The following is an 18,913-nucleotide window of genomic DNA, read 5'->3' as shown; positions in this document are numbered from 1 at the left end:
GACATGACCACATGGTCTCTGGCCCTCAGATCTGCCTGTCCTCTCCTTTTCTCTTACACAGGTTTAACTGGAACTCAGGGTTCCATACAAAGCCCACTCTTCACCATACTGTGACCGTGTGATGAGGCAGAAAAAGATCAACCTCTTTCTTTTAGATTATCAGTAGGCAAGTTGTCCCAATTAGAAGCTGCCCATTATCCTAAGGGAGGATCAATGCATTCATCAGTCTGGGTGGCGTCCACCACTAGACCTGGTTGAACGGATTGCTCACCGAGCCAGTGTCCTGGAGGTCAGGAGCCTTGGCTAACTGTCCCCACATTCTGAGGATTGGGAGCCTTATGTCCTTGGGTATCCCCAGAGTGTTAGAGGTCTTGGGAGACATCTGGGTCTGGTTCCCAGAGCTTAGCTCCAGACTGGGCTTTCCTGCTAGGAAAGAGACTGGCTAGGGACCTTTCTTTTGCCTACTTTGCAGAAGTCTTAGGAGACAGCCATGATCCAAGTTCCACAGTTAAAGCCAACATTAAAAGGCAATTAAGGGGAAGCAGATTTGGCCCAACAGATACAGTGTCCGCCTACCACATGGGACATCCAAGGTTCAAAGCCAGGGCCTCCTGACCCGTGTGGTGAGCTGGACCATGCACAGTGCTGATGGGCGCAAGGAGCACCGTACCACGCAGGGCTGTCCCCCACATAGGGGAGCCCCATGTACAAGGAGTGCGTCCTGTAAAAAGAGCTGCCCAGTGCAAAAAAAGTGCAACTTGCCCAGGAGAGGCGCTGCACACACGGAGAGCTGACACAGCAAGATGACGAAACAAAACGAGACACAGATTCCGGGTACTACTGGCAGGAATACAAGTGGGCACAGAAGAACACACAGCAAATGGATATAGAGAGCAGACAACTGGAGGTGGGGGTGGGGGAGGTTCGGGGAAAGGGAGAGAAATAAATAAAAAATAAATCTTAAAAAAAAAAAAAAGGCAATTAAGGGAAACGGATGTGGCTCAACCAGTTGGGTTGCCATCTACCATAAAGGAGGTTCAGGGTTTGATGCCAGGGCCCCCTGGTGAAGGCAAGCTGGCCCATGTGCTGAGCTGGCCCAAACAGAGTGCCAGCCCATGCAGGAATGCAGCCCCACGCAGGAGTGCCAGCCAACTTGGAGAGCTGGCACAGCAAGATGATGCAACAAGAGATGCAGAGGAGAGAAAAGAAGATGTAGCAGAACAGGGAGCTGAGGTGGAGCAAGAAGTAATTGCCTCTCTCCCATTTCAGAAGGTCCCAGGATCAGTTCCTGGAGATGCCTAATGAGAATACAAGCAGCTACAGAAGAACACACAGCAAACGGACACAGAGAACAGACAACAGGTGCAAGGAGGACGGGGAGAAATAAAAATAATTCTTTATAAAAAAATGAAAATAGGGGAAACGGACTTGGCCCAGTGGTTAGGGCGTCTGTCTACCACATGGGAGGTCCGCGGTTCAAACCCCGGGCCTCCTTGACCCGTGTGGAGCTGGCCCATGTGCAGTGCTGATGCGCGCAAGGAGTGCCGTGCCACGCAGGGGTGTCCCCCGTGTCGGGGAGCCCCATGCGCAAGGAGTGCACCCGTAAGGAGAGCCGCCCAGTCTGAAAGAAAGTGCAGCCTGCCCAGGAATGGCGCCGCCCACACTTCCCGTGCAGCTGATGACAACAGAAGCGGACAAAGAAACAAGACGCAGCAAATAGACACAGAGAACAGACAACCCGGGGGGGGGGGGTGGGATTAAATAAATAAAGAAATCTTTAAAAAATAAAACATAAAAGGCAGTTAGCAGAAAAGGCATTTGACAAAATCCAGCATCCTTTTTTGATAAAAACACTTCAAAAGATAGGAAGAGAAGGAAAATTCCTCAATATGATAAAAAGGATATATGAAAAACTCATAGCCAACATCATACTCAATGGGGAAAGGTTGAAAGCTTTCTCTCTAAGATCTGGAACAGGACAAGGATGCCCATTGTCACCACTGTTATTCAATATTGTATTAGAAGTTCTAGCTAGGGAAATTAGATAAGAAAAAAAAAATTAAAGCATCTCAAAACACCAGAAGCCTGCTGGCTTTTATAAAGGTTATTTATTTAGGGTAGGAGCTTACAGATACCAGGCCATAAAGCATAATTTACTTCTCTCACCAAAGTCTATTTCCACGTGTTGGCGCAAGATGGCTGCTGACATCAGCCAGGGTTCAGGCTTCCTGGGTTCCTCTCTTCCCAGGTCTTGCTTCTCTCTGGGCTCAGTGCCTCTGTTTTCTCCACAAGGTCAGCTGTGGACTATCAGGCAAATGACTCTCTCTCTCCCTGGAGTTTCTGCCATGTCTAAGGAGCCATCTCTATTCCTCTGTGTTCTTCTCCTGGCTCGGGTCCTCTCTTCCTGGAGCTTGCTTCTCTTTCCTCTGTGTGCTTACTTCCTGGGGCTCCAAATCAAAACTCCAAAATCAAAATCTTCCAGCATCAAAAAGCTCTTAACTCTGTCCCTTGCCATGCCTTTTAACACCCTATTGGCACAAAAGGTTTACTTAATTACTTAATCAAGTAAACCTATGAATTCAATATAATCTAATTGCCCAGAGGAAAAGATCAGTTTACAAACATAATCCAATATTTCTTTTTGGAATTCATCAATAATATCAAACTGCTATAGCATCCAAATAGGAAAAGAGGAAATGAAAATCTCACTGTTTGTGAATGACATGATCTTGTACTCACAAAATTCTGAAGTATTCACAACAAAGCTACTTGAACTAATAGATAAGTTCATCAAAGTAGCCAGGATACAAGATCAAAATGGAAAAATCAGTAATCAGCGCGAAAGAAAGTGCAGCCTGCCCAAGAACGGCGCTGCAGACAGGGAGAGCTGATGCAGCAAGATGACTCAACAAAAAGAAAAACAGATTCCCGTGCCATTGACAACCACAGAAGTGGACCAAAAAAAGAACACGCAGCAAAACGGACACAGAGAACAGACAACTGGGGTGGCGGTGGGGGGGGGGGAAGCAGAGAGAAATAAAAAAAAGACCTAAACAAATGAAAAAGACATTCCGTGTACATGGATTGGAAGAATAAACATTGTGAAGATGTCAGTCTTACCCAAACTGATTTATAGATTCAGTGCAATACCAATCAAAATTCCAACAGCCTACATTACATAATTAGAAAAGGCAATCACCAAATTCATGTGAAAGGGAAAATGCACCCGAATAGCCAAAAGCATTCTAAAAAAGAAGAGTGTTGTGGGAAGAATTTCACTGACCAACCTTGAAACATAATACAAAGCTACAGTGGTCAAACAGCATGGTATTGGCATAAAGATAGACACATTGATCAATGGAATAGAATTGAGAGTCCAGAAATAAATTCTCACATTTTCCACGCATGGTGCCACCTGAGAGTGTGGTCAGGCCTCGCTTTGGCCCAAGCTTTGTTTCAAGCAACTTAAGATGGGGACGTTCCCAGAATAGAAAGATATCCCACCATGGGTGAAAGTTCCCGAAGATTTGAAAGATCCCAAGGTATTTCAGGTCCAGATGTGGTTGCTGGAAGCCATGTTTGGCCCATATGGCTCCCGAATCCCATACATCGAGCAGGTAAGCAAGACCATGCTTGAGCTGAAGATTCGGGAATCCTCGGATCTCACCAAGGTGGTGGTTTACGGCAACTACTTGTACAAGCTCTGGACCAAGTGGATGCTCCAGTCCCTGGCCGAACGGCACTGCCAGCGGCAGGAGCAAGGGGTGCCCAGACTCGAGAAGCCATGAATGCCCTAGAACTAGGCCCGTGGGTGGAGTGAAGCCAATTTCCAGCTAAAGTAACTGGTACCAGGAAGTAGAGTAGGTCGTGGAGTGGGTCTGACCTGGTTTAAATGCTTTTCCAGGCTGACAAAGTAGGGGGAAAAAACAACCATTTGGGGGCTTCTACTGTTGCCTCTGTGAATCCTGATGTGAATATTTTGTTTTCAAGGTTGCTGATTAAAGAATAAAAATTTAAATAAGTAAAAAAAAAGAAAGAAAGAAAGAAAGAAACCTTCACCTATACAGTCAACTGGTTTTTGACAAACCTACCAAGTCCATTTTAATGGGACAAAACAGTGTCTTCAACAAATGGTTCTGGGAGAACTAGATATCTATAACCAAAAGAATGAAAGAGGATCCTTATCTCATTCCCTATACAAGAATCAACTCAAAATGAATCAAAGACCTAAACATAAAAGCCAGGACAAAAAAAAGCCAGGACCATAAAACTACTAGAAGAAAATGTAGGGAAACATCTTCAAGACCTTGTAGTAGGGGGTGGTTTCTTGGACTTTACACCCAAAGCATGCATGACAAAAGAAAAAATAGATAAATGGGACCGCCTCAAAATTAAACACTTTTCCACCTCACAGGACTTGTCAAAAGGGTGAAAAGGCAGCTGACTCAAAGGGAGAAAATATTTGGAAATCCCAAGTCTGATCAGGGTTTAATATCCAGGATATATAAAGAGATGTTACAACTCAACAATAAAAAGACAAACGACCCAATTAAAAGATAGGCAAAAGACTTGAGTAGACATGTGTCCAAAGAAGAAATTAAATGGCACAAACACATGAAGAAATGCTCATCACTAATGATTAGGTAAATGCAAATCAAAACTACAATATCATTTCACACCTACCAGAATGGCCACTATTAAAAGACAGAGTACTACAATACAAGTGTTGGAGAAGATGTAGAGACATAGGAACACTTATCCACTGTTGGTGGGAATGCAGAATGGTACAGCCACTGTGGAGGACGGTTTGGCAGTTCCTAAAGAAGTTGAATATAGACTTACCACGTGACCCTGCAGCACCACTACTCGGTATATACCCAGAAGTACTGAGAGTAGTGACATGAATAGACATCTGCACACCGATGTTCATAGTGGCATTATTCACAACTGCCAAAAATTGGAGACAACCCAGGTGTCCATCAACCAATGAACGGATAAACAAACTGTGGTATAGTTATACAATTGAATATTATGCAACAGTAAGAAGAAAGGAAGTTGTAAAGCATATGACAACATGGATGGACCTGGAGGACATAATGTTGAGCAAGGCAAGCCAGACACAAAAGGACAAATACTATATGATTGTGTTACTATGGACTAAATATTACTGTGTAACATATTATATGGTTCAAAAAAAATTTATATGTATCCAGTACATTTAATTGAGAAATGTATGCTTTTATTCAACTGTGTTTTCTTTTTATTTTGTATTTGCTTGTAATTTCAATTATTAAATGTACAAAATAAAGTTTAAAAAAAAATTTTTTTAAAGGCAATTAAGAAGCAGAAACTGATCTGAGGCTTACAGGAAAACAGCCTCAGGGCCCTGGAGGTAATGGATTAAGAAAACCTTTGGGGCCTCCAAGAGGCTGAGTGAGGAACAAACTTCCCAGCACAGCCCAGGATGAGAGTCTTGGGGCTCCGGGCCCCACTGATCAGAAAGGCTTTAATTAAAAGTGAGACTTGCCAGTCCTCGGTGGGGGTCAGGGAGTGCCGCTTGCCTCCCCATCTTCTGACTTGGCTCACCAAATAATGTTACCAGATGGCTCTGGTTTCTGGGCTTCTAGGTTCTTGGCTTATGTTGCATAAAAACATTTAAGGACATGCCATAGGGTAGGCAAAGGAGTAAAGAGTTTATCAAGGGGACGTGGATGTGGCTCAAGCAATTGGGTTCCCGTCTACCATATAGGAGGTCCAGGGTTCGATGCCCAAGGCCTCCTGGTGAAGGCAAGCTGGTCTACATGGTGAGTTGGCCCATGCGGAGTGCTGCCCCATGCAGGAGTGTTGCCCCATGCAGGAGTGCCGGCCCACATGGAGAGGTGGCACAGCAAGATGATGCAACAAAAAGAGATAGAGAGGAGAGACAATAAGAGATATAGTAGATCAGGGAATTGAGATGGTGCAAGAGAATGATCACCTCTCTCCCACTGTGGAAGGTCCCAGGATCGGTTCCTGAAGCTGCCTTATGAGAACACAAGCAGACACAGAAGAGCACACAGTGAATGGACACAGAGAGCAGACAATGGAGTGAGGGGGAGAAATAAATAAATAAATATTAAAATTTTTTTTAAAAAAGGGGTTATTAAGAAACAAGAAAATAAGAAAAGTACACGCTCTGAGGCATGAGCCATGGGCCTACTGCAGGGTGAGAGGCCAGGATTTAGTATTCAGGAACAGATCCAAGGGGACTCCTGTGCCCCTTTCTTCCCATAGAGTCTCCTGCTTCCCTGCATTCTGCCCAGAGCCTCCACTCATAACCACTAGGCTTCCCCACCTCATCTACAGAGGTCATGCGCTGGACTGATCAGTCATCAACAAATTACATTTACTGATTTCTTACCCGAGGGAAAGGCTCCATAAAGGATGCATAGAGGGAGATGTCCTCACCCCAGCCATCCTCACATGAGTTCACGATCGTGATTGGGAAATGCATGTAAACTCCAGACATCAGAGTTTGTGACGGTGCCTTGAGCAATAGGATTGCACAGTGACAAACCCTGACGCTCTCATCTCTTTTGTCACCCACCACTTATGCCCCCTCCCCCTCTGCCATCTCTCTATCTCTCCAGCCTCCCCCACCAAAGGAGACCCAGGAAATTGGCCGCTGCCCCCCACTGTGGGCTCCCAAGCCTTGTCTAAACTGTTGAGGTGTTTTTTTTTTCCCCATGGATTTTTTATTTACCATCACTAAGCATTTGCTTCTGAGTTAAAGACCCATAGAAGATAGGAAAATGACTTAGTTTGCCATAGCATAATGTGCTATGACAGATACCACACTCTGGTTGGTTTAAACAACTTCAGTTTATTTTCTCAGTTCCAGAAGCCTGAAGTTCAAATTCAAAATGTTGACAAGGCCATGCTTTCCCCCGGAGTCTGGAGCGTTTGGGGGACGGCCACGCTCCACCACATGGCGATGCCTCTCTCCCCTCGTGTCTGCTGTTCTGGCTTCTTCTAACTTCTGGCTTCTCTGACCAACAGAATTTCCTTTTCTCATAAAGCCTCTGGTCCATTGGATTAAAGCCCACCCTGGTTCAGTTTGACCACCACTAAATAGTACCTTAGAAGAGCCTATTCACAAATGAGTCCACACATTAACTGTGACCATCTTCAAAGGTCCGGCTGGTAACTGGGTGTCTAAAGTTTTCGCATGGGGATCGATCAGGTCCCAGGTCAAGTCTGTGTCTAACAGCTCTTTGCTCTGGATCCTGAGGCTGCAGAAATTGGAATTGGAAACCCCACAATTCAGGTTTTGACTTTTCTTGGCCAAAGAGGAATAACAGAGGATATGGAGCATGGGTGAGCCTGGAAGGGAGAAGACGCTAGAGGAGGGACGAGGGGATGGAACACAGGAGCTGGACTGGAAGAGTGTTGCCCAACATCTATTCAGAGGTTACAAACTCAGGATCCTCAAGTGGAATCCAGCTCACAGATGGATTTGTTTGCACAGTTTTTCTCATTCCCAATCTGTGCTGCCATTTATCTTACCCTGTCTCTTTAGGAACCTGAAGTTTTGACCCCTTAGCTAGCCTGTGCCCTTCATTCCACAGGAGAAACTGAAGCCCAGAGAGGGAGCACGACCCGGTTACGATCTCGAGTGAAGCAGTGGCAGAACCAGGACCAGAATCTCAGCGTCTTGACCCTCAATTCAGAGTCCCTTTCTTCCAAGGGTGTCCTTGGCCTGAATCTTCAGTGCATGTGTTTGTGTTGGTGACCGAAGGCCCTGTGGTACTCCATGGGAAACTGAGGACTGGGTAGCCGTGAGGACTCCTTCCCATCCCTGCCATGAGGCCAACCTGTGGCCTTGAGCCTCCCAATCGAAGAGGAGAAGAAGGACCTGACTGGTCATGGGGGGGTGGGGTGCCAGTTATGTGGTATGGACATGAAATGACTGTCCAAGTGGCAGGAAGTGACTAAAATCATAGCTAGCTTGGGAGTCACAGAACACAGGGTGACTGGAAGGGGGCCAGAGGTGTTGGGAGGCCCAGGGCAGGATGGGAGGGGAACAAAAGTCTTGGTTGTGGGTGACCAGACCCTTCCGCCGAGCTGGCCACTTCTGCCTTTGGAAAGGATTTCACAATACCCCATGGATGTGAGTGTGCAAATGGTGAGGTAAGAGACAGGAGGACAGCCCGAGCCTGCTGGGGATGGGTGAGAGGGTGAGGGTTCACACACTCCTGTGGACCGGGACCAGACGGTGAGCACTGGCTGAGGAGCAGCGCGGGGCCCACGCTCAGAGACTCCCTGAAGGCTGCGCCCTCATGAAAGGTGAGCAGCTGCCTCTGGGGTTGGAGAGCCCGGCCTGAGGGGATGAAGACCAGGGCTGGGGGAGACACAGGCCTGGGGTTAGGGTCGTTAGTGCCCAAAGGCATAGCTTTCCTTGCCTGATCTCTGCGGATTGGAGGCCCTGGAGCTTCCGGGGCTGCTGGAGGAGCCAGGGAGTGGACCCAAGGGCAGGCCAGGTGGCACTTTGGGGACCGCTGCACTCTCACGGGAGGAGAGCATCCTCCTGGAGCCTCTATTTCTCACCCATCTTCCGCTGGAAAGTTGGGTCGATAGGTGGAGGTGATGTACCCAGCATGGGGTTCAGGACCCCCTATTTCATTGGACCTCAGTTTCTCCACTTTGCTTGGGGGAGGCGGGGAGGGAGCTATGGCAATTGGCTTTAACCTTGGTGCTCCTGAAAGAGGCAGGTCACTCCCGTGTCCTCTGGGGCCCCTCACAGGTTCCAGGACCCCCCAAAGGCTGAGCAGGTCCAGCTATGGCTCCATCTCCAGCCCACCCAGCCCAGGACCACGGCCGACACCCCCCAGGAAGCCCTACCTGAGCGAGACCATCCGCATCCCAGCTGCGGAGCCGGTAGGCATATTGGAAACTTCCAGGGATCTTGCAGGATTAGCAGGATCATATGGGATCTCACCGGCTGGGCCGGGGTCTGCTTGTGACCAGCCCTGAACAGAAGCGACGGGCAAGGGCAGCCTCTGGAGTCTCCACATGGACTCCGACTCCGGAGCGAGGCATTCCCCGTTTATCTGAAAAATTCGGAATGAGTCTCAGCTTTCGCTGTGAAGGGAAGGGGGCCTGGGGCAAACCAGGATTGGAGTTTTGCATATTTGTTTCAGCATTAAGGGAAATGACCCAGACAAGGACACGGGTCAAGGAGAAACAGAGGAAGCGGCAGGCTGGTGACTGGAACTCTGTCACCCTGCTATTCCAGAATCTTTAGCAAGTCTTCATGTGGACAGGCCAAGCCCTGGACCCGGGGTGGGGGTGGGGGTGGGGAAGGCAGACCCCCTCACCCCTGGAAAGAGGTTGGGGAGGGAAGAGCTGGGCCAGGGACGTTGGCACCTGAGAAGCACCCCCCTTTGGGCTCTGGTGATACGCTGAGTTGGGGTCTGCGAGAGGCAGGCAGGCTGCAGAAAGTGACAGCCCAAAAAGCAGATCCAGCGTGACTCACCAAATCCTGCCTGCTGCCCCCACCTCACGCCTTCTCCTGGACCCCTGGCTGGCAGCTCCAGGAACGGGGTACGGAGGGCAGGGCTGGCCAGCCTGGCCGGAGAGCCTGCCGGGGCTCTGCTGGGGTTTGGCCAAGGCTGGCTGCTGCCCGCCTCTGTACCCAGGGCCATCTTCCCCCGCTCCCGCCCCAGGGCACGTTCAGCCTGCGGAAGCTGTGGGCCTTCACCGGGCCTGGCTTTCTCATGAGCATCGCCTTCCTGGACCCGGGAAACATCGAGTCGGATCTGCAAGCTGGTGCCATGGCTGGATTCAAAGTGACCAAGTCGGGGCCTGGGTGGGGGTCCTGTGGGGCGGGGAGGTGACCAGACTAAGTGGGTGGAGACCCCGGACCACCATACTTCCCCAGGGTGGCCTGGATGGATGGTGCTCCCAGGAGCAGGCCCGTTAAGTTCAGGATGGGCCAGAAAAGGGTCCCGAGGGCAGGCCCCTCCCCTTTCCCAGTGCCGCGTGTGTGGGGGAAGCAGGCTTCTTGGTCCCGTCCTGCTGGCTGAAGGTCCCTCCCCGTCTTCCCCACAGCTGCTCTGGGTGCTGCTGTGGGCCACGGTGCTGGGCTTGCTCTGCCAGCGGCTGGCCGCCCGGCTGGGCGCTGTGACAGGCAAGGACTTGGGTGAGGTCTGCCATCTCTACTACCCTAAGGTGAGGTCGGTGGGCCGGAATGGGAACCACCCATAAACCCCAAACCCTGACCAGCCATTTAGAGCTTCCGTGAGAAAAGAGATACATCATCTCACATGGATGTCACGAGTCCATTTGATAGATGAGAAGACTGAGGCTCAAATTAATAGCACAGAGACCGAGAGGGACACATAGGGATACCTTGCTCATTTTACCAAAGGGGGGATTGAAACCTGGAGAAGTGACTTGTCCAAGGCAAAAAAAATTAGGTAGGCATCGGGTAGGGATGGGTACTGACTGGGTGGGCACTGGGGACATGGCTGTTTTGTCAGAGTCAGGAAAACAGAAATTAAACCACTAGATACTTCAAAGGTATTTAATGCAGGGATTTGGTTGCAAAAGTGTTGGAAGGGCTTGCAGGAGCAGGGAAAAGAGGTGTTACCTCGAGATCAGAAAACCCCTACACGCCCGGGCAGGAGCCCAAGGCCCACCATTTACCGCTGGACTTCCAGAGGCACTGCCACTTCTGCTGACATGGTCATCAAGGCTGCTAGAAACATCACCAGAAGCAGGGGAAAGAATGGTTTCTCCCTGTCTTTTGATCTCCCATAAGTATTTCCTATAAAACCTAGCTGGGGGGAGCAGCTGTAGCTCAGTGGTTGAGTGCCTCCTTCCCATGCATGAGGTCCTGGATTCGATACCTGGTACCTCCTTAAAAAAAAGTAAAAAAAAAAAAAAAAACCAACTAACTGGAAATCAGCTGGCAAGGCTGTCTTACAAAAATAGCTTGTGGCTTCTAGCCTAGCAGTCCAGCGCCGAGTAACAAAAGGTGAATGTAGGGCTAAGAGACAACTGAGAAATAACTGACACAGCTTGGATAACCGGTTCTCTCCTTCCCCTAGGTGCCCCGCACCCTGCTCTGGCTGACTATCGAGCTAGCCATTGTGGGCTCCGACATGCAGGAGGTCATCGGCACAGCAATTGCCTTCAACCTGCTGTCGGCTGGACGGTACTGCCCCAGCGGGCCCCGGCTCTTCAGCCCAGGGCTGGGAACAGCTGCAACTTCTGCCCCAGGACTTGTACCTCCTTGAGTCCACTTCATCCTGCAGTCCCCTCTGAAGTAGGGCCGTTGCTCTACTTGCCAGCTGGGGAAACTGAGACCTAGACATGTTGAGTGACTTGTCTCAAGTTGTATAGCGTGTGAGCCATGCAGACACCAAGACTGTAGCCCCCCTCCTAGGTTTGCTCTCACTAGAGGGTCCTCCGCCGTTTTTCCATCCCCAGCACATTACCACTCTCCTCTCCCTGAACTGTCTGGGACCTCTTGGCTCCCTGCCCTCAGGAGGCCAGATTCCACAGTCTCCAGCCCAGAGGGTGGGAGTCCCAGCGCCTGGACCAGGCTGGACTGACCTGGCTGCTCTGGTTTCAGAATCCCTCTCTGGGGTGGGGTGCTCATCACCATTGTGGATACCTTCTTCTTCCTCCTCCTCGATAACTACGGTAGGGGTGCACCTCGTCTCACCGCGGGGTGATGCAGGGGGCTGGGGAGCGCGGCCGTGGCAGGCGCCTTCTCACAGGGAGCTGGACCGATGGTCCTCCTGTGCCGGGAGAAGGGCTGTGCAGTCAGGCTACCTGTGCACCAGTCTGAGCTGTGTGCTCTTGGGCAGGTTACTTAGATTTCAGGTTTTTCGTATGTAGTGTGGGGAACGGTAATAGCGCAGATATCGTAGGGCTGTTGTGCGGATTCAATGAGGTAATACAGGTTAAGCACTTGGCACAATGCTTGGGACAAAGCATTCAAAATTATTAGCCAATATGAATAAATAGAAATAAATACTAACAGGAAACAACAAAATATTAGCCTTTAATAATCGTTGCTGTTGTTACCTTTTTTTTCCTGCCCTTTTGCCTTCCCCTTAGGGTTGCGGAAGCTGGAAGCATTTTTTGGATTCCTTATTACCATTATGGCCTTGACCTTCGGCTATGAGGTGGGAGGTCGGAAGTGCAAGCCCCGCCGCGCGCCTCTCTTGTCCTCCCGAGACGGGGAGCAGCCCTTAGCAGTGCCCCTTAGCAGCTGGGGTGGGGGGTGAGAACTGGGGACGGTGGCTGGGCAGAGCCGGGCTTGGCCTGAGGTGAGGCTCCTCCCCGCAGTACGTGGTGGCGCGGCCCAAGCAGGGCGCCCTTCTCCAGGGCTTGTTCCTGCCCTCGTGCCCGGGCTGCGGCCAGCCCGAGCTGCTGCAGGCCGTGGGCATCGTTGGAGCCATCATCATGCCCCACAACATCTACCTGCACTCGGCCCTGGTCAAGGTGAGCACAGGGGAGGCGAGAGGTGACCCGTTCCTGGGCGCCCCGCAGGCCCCGCATTCAAGCCCTGAGCCGGGCCCCTTCGGGCTCTCGCTTTGAGTTTTAGGTGGGAAGTGAATCATTCTCTATTCAACAAGGGTTTACTATGTGCCAGGCGCTAGGGGATCAGTAATGAAGACAAAACCTCGAGCTCCTAGAGCTCGCATTCTAGAGGGGGAGACAAACGATGAGCAGGGAAACTAATAAAAGAAGCAATTATGGATTGGGAAAGGCATTCTGAAATGGGACAGAGAAGTGGGACAGGGACCAGCTGAGAAGGGGCTACTTTAGGAAGGGTTGATGGGCAGGGCCCTTCTAAGGAGGTGACATTCGAGACCTAAAGAATGGGAAGGAAGATCTGCGGGGGGGGGGAGATAGCCCAAGAGGAGAGAGCAGCCAGGGCAAAGGCCCTGAGGTAGAAATAAACTGGGCACGTCTGAGAATGAAAGGGAGAGTGTCGGGGCCGGGGAGAGCGGGGCGGGGGCTGGGCAGGGCCTCCAGGCCGTCTTCCTTTGCTCACACGCTCACACCGTTGGTCATGGCAGACCATGTCTCCACGGCGAGGGTGGAGATCACTGCGACGGGGTGGGGGTGGCTTCAGGAGGAGCTGGGGTTTGGGGGACACACGGAGAGGTGTGAGGGAGGGGATGTTGGGGGTGGTTCTGATGGACTCTGGCCCTTCCCTCCCCTTTGACACAGTCTCGAGAGATAGATCGGTCTCGCCGGGCAGACATCCGAGAGGCCAACATGTACTTCCTGATCGAGGCCACCATCGCCCTGTTTGTCTCCTTCCTCATCAACCTCTTTGTTGTGGCTGTCTTTGGGCAGGCTTTCTACCAGCAAACCAACCAGGACGCGGTGAGGGGCACCCTTCCCACAACACCCCCCCCCCCCCCCGCAAAGCACCCCGAGAGCCTCGTTGGGTACTCCGGGGGGGGGGGGGGGATGCAGCTAAGGCCCCCGAGTCTCTGCCTGCACTCCAGGCACTGGTGGAGGGAGGGAGCACAGGACCCTGGACCCTGGCCTTCCCCAGCCCCACTGGAGAGACCCAGCTCCCTCCCACACCACCCCTAACTGCAGCCAGGCTCTTGGGCTCATGCCCACAGCTGGGGGCTGCAAGGCACAGCCGTCCAAAAGGGAGGGAGGGGCTGAGCCTTGGAGGACCCAGGATTCCCGCTGCCTCAGGAAGCCTGGGCAGGGCGGGGCGGATGCCTAAGCGGGGAGGTGGGAATACGCAGGCACTCACTTCTCTGAGTTCCCTGTCCTGAGAATCTTCACTGCCAGCAGAAAAACTGCCAATCGTTTGGCAGACACTTAGCAAGCATTTGTGAGGTACCGGCCAATGCTCTAGACCCTGGGCTACAAAGAGCCTGTCCTCTTGGGACTTTGATAGGGAAGGGGCCAGCAGACAGGAAACGAGTCAACACAGAACTAGGCAAGGGAGGTGGAGAATGACGAGCCTGTAAGGTCATGATAAGGGGGTGAAGGAACCCGAATTGGGGGTGGGGGGCCACATTAGCTCAGGCCATCAGGAAAGTCTCCTGGAGTTGGTGATTCAGGGCCCATTCTGAAAGAGGAGCCGCCAGCCCCTCCCTGGCTCTCTGGGATCTGGGCCTTGAGTCTGCCACGAGGCTCTAAGGACCAGCCAAGCCTTTGGGCACCCGGGTGCTGCACAGCCCGCTTCGTAAAGTTGGGAGGTCACTGACCCCCTTGGGTCTCATTCTGCTCGCACCAAGGATTAAGGTCAAAGTGGAGTTTGTAGACCCGTGTCTTTAGACGGCTGCAGAGTGGTGGGAGGTGGGTCGGGTGTAAGAAGAGGGGACTGCGGGCAGCGGCGACACTGCCGGCCAATTGTCTCTGTGGTCGTGCCACCTCTTCCAAGAGAAGCTGGAAACCCGGGTTCTCACGTGAAACCTTTTCGATGTTAAATTTGGCAACAAATCCGCATATTTTTTTTTTTACAAAAAGTCCAACGTCGTTAGCCAAATAAAATACGGGTGGGTGTTTTCAGTTCACGGGCTGCGCGTTCTCGATCCCTGGTCAAGGCCTGGTGATTTGATTTTCCACGACTGAGTGCGCGCCTCCCACCTCCCTCCCACCCGGTGCCCGCAGTTCAACGTCTGTGCCAACAGCAGCCTCCACGACTACGCCCAGATCTTCCCCCAGAACAACCAGACCGTGGCCGTGGACATTTACCAGGGGGTGAGAGCGCGGCAAGGCGGACGCTGAAGGGCGGGAGCGCGCGCGGCGGATCGCCCCGCCCACCCCGGGGCGGAGCCCGGGCGAGGGGCGGGGTCACGGGCCTGACCACGCCCCGCTCCTCCAGGGCGTGATCCTGGGCTGCCTCTTCGGCCCCGCAGCCCTCTACATCTGGGCCGTGGGTCTCCTGGCTGCGGGGCAGAGCTCCACTATGACGGGCACCTACGCGGGACAGTTCGTGATGGAGGTGGGACCGGGGGCGGGCCGGGGTAAGAGGTCAACGGGCACACAGGGGGCCCTGACAGCGGGCTTGTGATCCCTAAAGCAGCCCCAAGGGTGCCATTTGTAAGCCCCACTTTCCAGATGAGAAAACTGAGGTTCAGAAAGGTGAGGCGACTTGCCCGGCCTGCAGACCTAGGACTAACAGCCGCCTTTTCCCCAAAATTGTTTGCTCTTCAGCTACCTGCTTTGGGAGAGGGACCTACCCCCTCCATCCCTCTTCACCTATCCCCTCCCCCAACTTGGGGGAGATGCCCCCCCCCCCATTTCACATATGGTAAAAATAGCGGGTGCCCTGGAGCTGTGAAATGGGCCATGGAGAGCCAGGGGGTCCCCAGCCCTGCCCTCTGCCACCAAGGTACCCACCCCCCACCCCAGGGCTTCCTGAGGCTGCGGTGGTCCCGTTTCGCGCGCGTCCTCCTCACCCGCTGCTGTGCCATCCTGCCTACCGTACTCGTAGCGATCTTCAGGGATCTGAGGGACCTCTCGGGCCTCAACGATCTACTCAACGTGCTGCAGAGCCTGCTGGTGAGCCGGGGGCCCTCCACCCTGCCCCCTGTGGAGCTAAAAGGAACCCCAGGCTCTCCCAGGCAAGCGGGCCTGCGGGGTGTTATTTGTTTATATTCTGTCCAGTGGTTCCTATAATCCCCACAGCCTACCCATGAGGTAGGAACCTCTATTGTTCCCATTTTACAGATGGGGATACTGATGTACTAAGTTAAGTGACTTGTGGAAAAGCTAGGATTTCAACTCAGACCGCCTGGTGCCAGAGCCCCCAAACTCTCTCCTGCTTTGGAGCACCACAACCTTGAAAGGCGCAGAGATAAGGAAACTGAGGTTCAGAGTGGAGCGCTGCTAGCTCCTCCCCTCCTCCCCCTCTCCTGAGGGCAAGGTGCCTCAACCCTATTCCCCACTCTGCTCTCCGTAGCTCCCCTTCGCTGTGCTGCCCATCCTCACCTTCACCAGCATGCCTTCCATCATGCAGGAGTTCGCCAGTGGCAGGTGAGTACTCCTCATGCCAAGCCCTGGACTTGTATTGTGTCCTTTACTCCTCACAACCAACCAGAGGTAGGAGCTACCATTATTCCCATTATTCAGATTAGGAGGCCGAGGCCCAGAGAGGTTAAGGAACTTGCCCAAGGTCACTCAGCTAGTAAATGGGGAGAGTCAGGACTTGAACACTCCGGGTCTGAGCTCCTCACCCTCATCAGAATCTGCTCTGGCAGAATCCCACCAGTGTGGAGCTTGGAGGGCCTAAGAGGGCCCAGGGGGGAAGAGGTGAGCTAGGGGTCAGCTCCGGGCTCCACTGCCCAGAGACGCGCACCCTGTGGATCTCCTTTCCTCCCTGAGAGCCCAGGGCTGGAGAGCCCAGGGGACTGAAGGAGGAGCCACGGGTGGCCCAGCTGCAGCCAGCCAGCCCTGACCCCACCCCCACCCGTCCCCCAGGCTGAGCAAGGCTGTCACCTCCTCCATCATGGCTCTGATCTGCGCCATCAACCTCTACTTCGTGGTCAGCTACCTGCCTAGCCTTCCCCATCCTGCCTACTTCGCTCTGGTAGCCCTGCTGGCTGCAGCCTACCTGGGTCTCACCACCTACCTGGTACTGTGGGGCGGGGGGGGGGGGGGGGGGGGGTGCCTTGAGGTTTGGGGAGGCAGGGAGAGAAGGCCCCAGATGAGGGGTATTGGGGGGTGGGACTCGTGGGAACTTACCCAGAGGTCCCGCCCCTCCCCCAGGTCTGGACCTGTTGCATCGCCCACGGAGCCACCTTCTTGGCCCATAGCTCCCACCAGCACTTCCTGTACGGCCTCCCTGAAGAGGAGCTGGAGGCAAGGGAGACCTCCTAAAGAGCAGCACCCATGGGGGATGGGGGGAGTGAACGAATGGGGCAGGCACGGGAGACATCCCCTGCTGGATGGGAGAGGAGTGGGCAAAGAGGCAGCAAGATGGAGTGGGAGAGTTTGGGAGGCAGGGCAACCTCGGTTCCAGAACCCGACCTGCTGCTTCCTGGCTCGGACAAATTATTAACCTCAGTGTCCTCCTGTGAGGACACCACCAACTTTGCAATGGACGTAGAGCACTTTAACACAGTATCTGGCACTAGGGGCTGGGGAAAAAATCATTAAAAAATGTTCATTAAGCATCTGTAGGGGTGACCCGGACAGAACCCAGACGCACCCAGTGGAGGGGGAGGCGGGGGGGAGGGACAAAGACTCCAAACAGGGGAGACTGATGAACGCTAAGTAAATGTTAGTTGGCCTCTCATCCAAAAGAGCAGCGGTGGAACAGAACCTGGGAAGGGGGCACACATCTCGGAACCATTAAGACCTCTCTACTAGAATGGCTGCTTCGCGCCTTCCCTTGGCTGAGTGGCCTCAACTTTCCTCTCCCGTCCTCAACCCATTTTCCAGGCAGAAAAACGGAAGCGCGGTTTTCCTCCCTACAAGCGCCAGGTCATAAGGAACCCAAGAGCCCGTGCCTCCGAGGCCCAATTCATTTGCCATCTCCCCAGGGGACCGCGGCCGGGACTCCCACGCTGCGCTGTTAACGCTCCCTGCGTGCTAGCTCTTTTCTCCCTCTAGGGGCAGGGACTGTCCCGACCGCTGGCACTCTCCGTCTCGGCCTCACCCTTCCTGGCCTCGGGGGCGGGCACTGGGTCTCGCGCTCCGGGGGCCAGAATCAGCCCCGGCGTGGAGGTGGGGGAGCTCTGTGGGCGGGGAACCCCTCCGGCCCGCTGGGAGCGGCCCCGCGCCCTTTCGCCCAGGGCAGCGGCTGCTCTTTACAGACGCTCCCTGGGCTGTTTCTAGGCTCCCCGGGTCCTCCTCCGGTCTCCTCCCGTCGCGCGGACCCGAGCTCCAGAGCTAAGAGGAGCGCGGCTCGCGGAGGCGTGCGCGTCTTTTCCCTAGGTTGACCGGCGGCAGGGAACGTGCCTGAAAGCACCCCCCTCTCACATACACATGATTTCCGGGGAGCCGGGCAGGGTCGGCTGCCGGGCTCCGCGCTCTGGTTGGGGCGCTTGTTTATGGAAAGAATTTCCTCTTTCTTAAAAGGGCGACGGTGAGAGTGGGGCCCTCATGGAGAGAAGGTTGGGAATTGATCGGGCACATCCAGAGCAGCGGCCAGAGAGGGCACCTGGTTAAGAGAGCCACTCACTCCTCCGGGCTTGGTCCCGGTGAAGTTGGGGCACACAAGAGCTGAAGGGGGGATGGGGATGGGGGAGTAATGGAGAAAGCCACTCCCAGATCCCTGGAGGTGACCCCCCAGCTGTACTACTTGCACACTCCTCTTGTCAATTCACTAGGCATTGAATGGCTCCCAAGCCGCGTGCAAGGGCCTGTGCTAGAAATGGGGGAGGGGGGCAAAGTCCCGGATAGAGGAGATGTCTCTCCAGATGTTGCCACTGCAGCTGGGGAGGTGGCTAAGTAACAACAAAGACTCTAAGGTGGGATGAGATGAATGTGTGGGAGCCAGACGTGGACAGGGGGAAGGTTGCAGTGAAGGTAACTTCTGGGGAGGGTTTTGAAAGCTGAAAGGAGTGGAGCATCTGTGAAGGGGGCCGTCCAGTGTCTGTAAGAGTAGACATGTGGAATCTTACGGGTCAGGACTGGGGGGACCCTAGAGGGATGCGCAGGCCGGTCATGGGAATGGTTAAGCCAAGGACTCAGAACTTGTGGGTAAAGGAGATGGCGAGAGGGACCAGAGGGCCAGGTAAAGGGGCTGCCCTGGGCCTGGGTGAAAGGGTTAGCCCGCCCAAGGGGCCTCAATACGGCGCTAGTTCCCTCCCCGCTGCACACCCACCCCTACCCCGGCCCCCTGAGGAGCTCCGGTCCCGCCAGCCCCCAGCTCGGCTCTACTTGGGGGAGGGAATGCCGGGTTTCCCTTCCGGGCGCTCCATTGAGCCCCGCA

The 18,913-nt window shown here is 53.5% G+C and overlaps 1 protein-coding gene across 1 annotated transcript; it reads left to right on the top strand.

Moving 5' to 3' along the window:
• The first annotated feature begins 8,221 nt into the window (after positions 1-8,221).
• SLC11A1 (solute carrier family 11 member 1) lies at positions 8,222-17,152 on the top strand. The gene is made up of 15 exons (XM_058300124.2): positions 8,222-8,325; positions 8,783-8,916; positions 9,705-9,827; positions 10,090-10,209; positions 11,091-11,197; positions 11,618-11,688; positions 12,109-12,176; positions 12,340-12,495; positions 13,231-13,389; positions 14,644-14,733; positions 14,858-14,977; positions 15,388-15,537; positions 15,938-16,011; positions 16,456-16,609; positions 16,744-17,152. The coding sequence occupies exons 1-15, from the start codon at positions 8,319-8,321 to the stop codon at positions 16,852-16,854; spliced, it is 1,644 nt and encodes a 547-aa protein (XP_058156107.1). The 5' UTR covers positions 8,222-8,318; the 3' UTR covers positions 16,855-17,152.
• The last annotated feature ends 1,761 nt before the right edge of the window (positions 17,153-18,913 follow it).

Source organism: Dasypus novemcinctus, chromosome 7 (genome assembly GCF_030445035.2).
Source record: "Dasypus novemcinctus isolate mDasNov1 chromosome 7, mDasNov1.1.hap2, whole genome shotgun sequence".
NCBI lineage: Eukaryota > Metazoa > Chordata > Mammalia > Cingulata > Dasypodidae > Dasypus > Dasypus novemcinctus.
This window is presented reverse-complemented; position numbering and strand designations above follow the sequence as displayed.

What these genes read in the sequence shown, in the direction of transcription:
- SLC11A1 (XM_058300124.2), top strand. An exon ending in CCTCCTCCTCGATAACTACG is followed by an intron (nt 11,689 to 12,108) that starts GTAGGGGTGCAC and finishes CCTTCCCCTTAG; the next exon opens with GGTTGCGGAAGCTGGAAGCA. An exon ending in TGCACTCGGCCCTGGTCAAG is followed by an intron (nt 12,496 to 13,230) that starts GTGAGCACAGGG and finishes CCTTTGACACAG; the next exon opens with TCTCGAGAGATAGATCGGTC.